Here is a 6,129-nt window from a genome sequence, read left to right as displayed (position 1 = left end):
CAGCCGCGCTGCTGGAGGCACCGGCGCCTGCGTTTGTGCCTCCATTCGCCGGCGCGCGGCGGTCACCGGCCGGGAGGGCCGGGACGCTGCCGCAGGTGTGTCCGTCCCTCGGGTGTGTCCGTCCGTCCGTCCCTCGGGTGTGTCCGTCCGTCCCGGCGGCCGCCCCGGGATGGTCCCGGCCGCGCTGGCGGGCATCGGCCGGCAGGGGGCGCCCGCCAGCCGCGCGGGGCCCGCGCCGCCCCCGCCCGCACGTGGCGCGCGCCCCACTGAAAAGCCGCGAGCGGCCCCGCGCCCGCCACTGGCGCCGGCAGCGCCCGCTCCGCTCCGTCCCTCCCGCTCATCCCCGCTGCTCATCCCCGCTGCTCATCCCCGCTGCTCGTTCCCGCTCCGCCGCGGCCGCCCGGCCCGCTCTGCCCACCGCCATGGTGCGCGGCATCGGCACTTCGCATCCTCCCCTGCATCCCGCAGCCCGGGGGCGGCGGGTACCGTGAGAGCCACCGCGCATCCCTGGCGCTGCGGCGAGGAGCGGGCGCACGCAGCTGGCGCTGACCTGTTGCAAGAGCCGGGCTTGTCTCGGGGATCTTTTTGTCTAGGTCTTTTTTCTATTTTTTTTTTTTATCTTCTCGACGGGGGAAGTTTGCTCCCCAGCCTGTGGCCCGGCTTCCTCCACACCCTTTCCTCCTCCTTTTCCTCCTTTTTTCCAGAATCCGCTGCCTGGGGCCAGAAGAGGTCTCCCTCGTTCCCCCCGGCCCAGCGCTGGAGCTGGGGGCACCCCTCGGGCTCCGGGCTCGCCCTTTCCCCCGGCGGCGGCGGCGGCGGGGCGGCCCCGGGAGCGCGGGGAGGCTCCGCGAGTGCCCCGGGCTGCCGGGCCGCCACCATGTCCAAAGTGGCGACGGAAAGTTGCGGAGCAGCCCCGGCCGAGGACTTGTCCAAGGTGTCGGACGAGGAGCTGCTGAAGTGGAGCAAGGAGGAGCTGATCCGCAGCCTCCGCCGCGCCGAGGCCGAGAAGATGAGCGCGATGCTGGACCACAGCAACCTCATCCGCGAGGTGAACCGCCGCCTCCAGCTCCACCTCGGCGAGATCCGCGGCTTGAAGGTAGCGGGGTGGGCAGGGTGGGAGCCCTGAAGTTTGTGCGGTGTCTCCCGCCGGGAGCAATCTCGCCAGGTGGATGGTCTGGGAGGAGCCGCTCCCGAGAAAAGTGGATGAGGATCGGGCTGAAAAGCGTTTGATCCCGCTTAATAATCAAAGCGCCCGGCTAAGGGAGAGGCAGCTATTCATTCGGCAGGCTGTGGGGCACGGCTGGTTTATGCTCTGCCCCGGTATTCTTTTGGGTAGATAAAAACGCTGAAATCTTGTCAGCTTTGTGTTAGAGTTCCTTCGTTGTGAGTGAGGTGAAATGATCCTGCCTGAAGTGCACAGAAAGAAGGGTTTCTGGAGCTCACGCTGTTTTCTATCACTATTTTCAGACAGACTTAGTCTGTCTGGTAGGCTGCTGGAGAGAGCTGGTCGTTTCCAGGATGCAGTGCAGCCTGTGGCAGGTGATGGCAAACCCTTGGGCTCGGGTTTGGGATGGTCAGAACCAATCCCTAATGTCTGAAAAGACATCTGGTAACGCATCTCTGATCAGACCATTCTTAGTCGTGTGCTCCTGCAGGCTGCAGTCAGAGGCAGACCAAGTCTGTAGTGGCTTATCCACTCTTAATTTCACTCTCTTGGTGGATGAGAAGCTTAGTCCCTAATGCCTCCTTTCTGCTTCTGAGGACTGGGAAGAAAGTGTTGCTATTTACAGAGCAATACCTGGCTTGTGGATTATAGACCTAGAAACTTACCTTTGAGTAGGCAGGACTACAGAGCATTTTCTGTCTTACAGCTCTGAGAATTTTCAGGAAATTCCTTCAGTGAGGTGAGGTTGGAGGGAAGCAGAGAAGAGACAGAGATGCAGTGTGGGCTTTTGAATTATTACAGGAAAGTGCATTAGGAGAGAGTTCTTCACTTGTAGAATGGCTTGAAATGACAGAATTATTGAGAAAATGTCTTTGATAATAGCATGGCATGAAATAAATAGCTCGTGGGGAAGATAGTTCCTGCCTCCCAAGTTTTTCTGTTCTGCAAAGGATGTGTGTCCCTTTGGTGGTGTCTGAGGGTAAAAAAGACCCACCCATGGTAGCACTGAGTAAAACTGAAGTTCATATTTTAAGTGTAACTTCAGTCACGGCAATAGTAACTTTCTCCCAGTTATGTGCAAAAGTATTTCTGCAGCTTCCAGATAACTGACCAAACACACTTCAGGTGGGTAGGACAGAGTCACAAATTCCTCTCTCAATTCCAAACTCCTTAAGTCTTGTTTGACTTCCTCCTTTTGTTCAGATGCCTCAGCTGGAGCTTTCAGAAAGAATCTGGGAAAAGGAGGTTTTTTGAGCCCTGTGTTGGTGTCTGGGAATCTCCCTCCTCTGCTCCATGAGTAAGAATGCCCAGCTGGATGGGTGTCTCCTGCTTCCTCACTGAGGAATTGTGCACTTCCACAACTTTTTTTATTCCACTGTGGGATCATTACAAACATCTCTTGCTAGCAGAGGTTTTTAAGGATGCCTTAAAGCCTCATTGAGATTCTTTTCCATTGTCAAGTACAGGTTGAAATTGTTAAAATTCCAAGTTATTTGAGGCAAAAATCAGACAAACACAGGTGCATACATGCACCTAAATCCAGTGAAGTTACAAAAGCTTCCTTTCCTTAGGAAACTGTGCTGAAATGGTGTTTCCATAAGACTGACTTTTTAACAACTTTGGCTAATCTCTGGCTCTAATGTTGTACATAAGGAATGGATATGTAGATGATGGGAGAAAGATAAATATGGTCACAAGACCAAAATACAAGAATAAAATACTGAAAATGCTTTTATTCTGCTGTAGTAATACCTTGAAGATTTTTACTTCAGAGCATTTGCTTCAGACTGTTCCTCACTTAAGGAAGGGCATAGAATCATGTACTTCATTTTGTTAAGGGTGAAAGAAAAATCTGTTTAAGCAGATTATTTCATTTCAGAGTGGTTGAAGCAGTCCTGGTTAAGTGATAACCGACAAGGCTTTTTATGCCAATCAGAAACAAAATCCAACAAACCCCTCTCTTTAAAAAATCTCTAAAATATCTTTATATGTGACTATGCTTTAGGGAGTATAAATGTTAATAATTAATAATTTAAGAGAGATTACAATTTGTGATGTACCTTGCACTTTTATTTAGCAATAACTCGCAGGTGAATATTTCTCAGGGGAGCAAGATCATCATGAGAGCACTTACAATCTTTGCTCAATTTGGGAGCTAAATTACTCTGATATTTAGCATGAAAATTAATTAAGCACCTGAAACTTCTCTGCTGTATCAGGGATTAGAAATTAGCTCCAAGCTAAGGGAAGTTTTTGCTGGACAGCAGCTTTGCTTGCTCAAAGCATGGGGCTGTTCCAACGTGCCAGATCTACACATGCAATTATTTATGCCTCACTGGAGTGCTTAAACACGAGTCTGCAGTAACAGTTTAACATCAATTCCTTTAGACAGCCCTCTGCCATGATGATCTTTCTTTTAAAGGACATCAACCAGAAGCTGCAGGAAGATAACCAGGAGCTGAGGGACCTCTGCTGCTTCCTGGATGACGACCGGCAGAAGGGCAAGAGGGTGTCCCGCGAGTGGCAGCGGCTGGGCAGGTACAGCGCCAGCGTCATGCACAAGGAGGTGGCCCTGTACCTGCAGAAGCTGAAAGAGCTGGAAGTGAGGCAGGAAGAAGTGGTTAAGGAGAACCTGGAGCTGAAGGAGTTGTGTGTGTTGCTGGATGAGGAGAAGAGCGGAGGAGCAGGCAGCCGGAGCTCCATCGACAGCCAGATCAGCCTGTGCCAGCTGACTGCCACCAGCGCTTACATCAGAGATGTCGGGGACGGCAGCAGCACCTCCAGCACGGGCAGCACAGACAGCCCAGACCATCACAAACACCACCCAAGCACCAGTCCAGAGCACCTGCAGAAACCTCGGGGGGAAGGGAGCCCTGAGCATCAGAAACACAGGAGTATCAGCCCAGAGCACCTGCAGAAGCCCAGGAGTTCTGGCAGTCCTGATCACCACCTGAAAGGGCCGAGCCCTGAGCATCACAAAACCATTGTCAAAGTACCTGAACCACAAAAGCACAGCAGCAGCAGCCCAGAAACTATCCCAAAGCACGTTTTGAGTAGTAGTCCTGAACACTTTCAAAAGCAGAGGCCTGGTGGTAGCCCTGAGCACCAAAAGCACAGCGGTGGCAGCCCAGATCACCTGCAGAAGCACACGCCCAGTGGAAGTACAGAGCACCTGCACAAGGTGAGGGGTACGAGCCCAGAGCATCTCAAACAACACTTTGGAGGGAGCCCAGAGCACCTCAAACACCTCAGCGGAGGCAGCAGAGAAGGGACCCTCAGGAGACAAGTGACAGATGAGCTGTCCCCTCACCACAGGAGTTTGTACAACGGAATGAATGGTGGGTCAATGCTTGCAAAAGCTCCCTTTGAAAATTCCTAAGGTAGTTTTAGTGTTACTCCAGCTATTTCTGCAGCAGGAATGATGTTTGGTGTGAAATGAAAGGCAATGAGTCTGATGTTACCATTATTCCTGTAGCAGGTGATTTCATTGGAGTACATGTTTGTCCATCCAGCAGGTGTGGGGTGGATTAAAGAAGTAGGGGGAAAATGCATTTTCAATGTTGGTGTAGGGTATCAAGGAGAAGATCTCAGCCCTGACCCTGCTCTGTGGTTGGTAGATGTGAACTGTTTGTCCCTAGGTGCATTTGTGTTTGCCTAAGAGAGGAATTGCATTATGTTTCTTGTCCTGCTTATATCTGAGTCAGCAGAGTGGAGGTGAGTGTCTCCAATTTCTTTCCACCTTCCTAATCTGCTTTGTCTGTAGCTTTAAAGATTTTAAAATTTCCTGTTTATTGATTGAAGGCTTCTTTTATCCTTATCCATAAACTTTGGAAAAGACCCCAGATGAAGAGTAGACTCAATAGAAATGAATCTGATAGCTCCGTTCAAAGCCTTGAGTTTGCATATTTTTAATCATAACAAATTAAAAATTTAGGAAGATCAAGAAGGGGTTTCTTTGCTGTTCTTATTGCTGCCTTTTAGAGAGGTTTCCAATGAACATGCCTAGTTTTTAAGTGCAGTGTGTCCTGCCTGATGGAAATAAATGATTTGTCTTAGGAGAGTCACAATGTAAGTATCTTGTTATTTTGAAAGCTACAAAGTTTAGCCATCCTACTCTGCTGTGGAAATCACTCCTTTTAGACTTAGCAGAATTCCTATAGCCTGCTACTTTTTATTTCTTCCATGTGCTTTGGGGTGTTCTCATGAGGCAATTAGTGTCCTAGTTGAAAACCCTTTTCTCAGACCTTTACACTTAGATTTGAAATCCAGCTCTGCAGAAAGTGATGATTTTGCCTCAGCAAATTGTCTTGGATGGAGCTCCAGTGTTTCCATGTCACAAGCAGCTGTGAGAAGCTGTGTTGGCATCAGTGGAAGTGGCCCCTTGTTGGATCTGCTTGTGAGATGGGTGCTGTCTCTTCAGCCTTTGTCACACTGGGCCAGTGACCTGTTGGGATTAACTTGCACAATGCCTTCAGTTAGCCCCTTTCTGCAGGGGCAAATCCACGTTGTTTTCAGTGAAATGTGTATTTTTGACAGGGCTGACCAGCCCCAACATGGTAAGTGTAGAGACTCCTGTTTCTAAAGACTTGGAAATGATTAAAAAGGTGAGTGTGTGACAAATATGTGAAGATGTGCAGCACAGAAGTTATTCAAGGTGGTCTTACACAACTCCCATTAAATGCTGTATTTTTCTCCATTCAGATTTTTGTGTTTACTATTGACCTTCTGTAAGCAGCACAAAGTATGGAACCAGACTTCCTAAAAATGACTTGTTTCTTGCACCCATGATGTTCATCAGTCCACCACAGTTTATGCAGGAAGGTGATCCAAGGTTTTAAGTATTTATTTTTAAAATTCACTTACAGGGGAAGGAAGATATGGGTTTTCTGCTACCAGCGCTGTAGGCTTTCTGTTTGTTTTGGGGATTTTTTCCCCCCAAGTAGCCTTGTTAAGAACCATTTCCC

General features: G+C 49.7%; 1 protein-coding gene across 4 annotated transcripts in view; it reads left to right on the top strand.

Moving 5' to 3' along the window:
* Positions 1–362: 362 nt before the first annotated feature.
* CCDC85A (coiled-coil domain containing 85A) overlaps positions 363–6,129 on the top strand; it is a 74,754-nt gene continuing 68,987 nt past the window's right edge. For 3 of the 4 annotated variants that reach the window (XM_066546044.1, XM_066546043.1, XM_066546045.1), the window contains exons 1-2: positions 800–1,096; positions 3,588–4,503. In XM_066546044.1, the coding sequence (XP_066402141.1) occupies positions 878–1,096; positions 3,588–4,503 (1,135 nt within the window). In that variant the 5' untranslated portion in view covers positions 800–877. Of the gene's footprint in view, positions 1,097–3,587; positions 4,504–6,129 lie in introns of all 4 variants that reach the window. The other variant, XM_066546042.1, reaches the window with a different exon arrangement.

Source organism: Molothrus aeneus, chromosome 3 (genome assembly GCF_037042795.1).
Source record: "Molothrus aeneus isolate 106 chromosome 3, BPBGC_Maene_1.0, whole genome shotgun sequence".
NCBI lineage: Eukaryota > Metazoa > Chordata > Aves > Passeriformes > Icteridae > Molothrus > Molothrus aeneus.
This window is presented reverse-complemented; position numbering and strand designations above follow the sequence as displayed.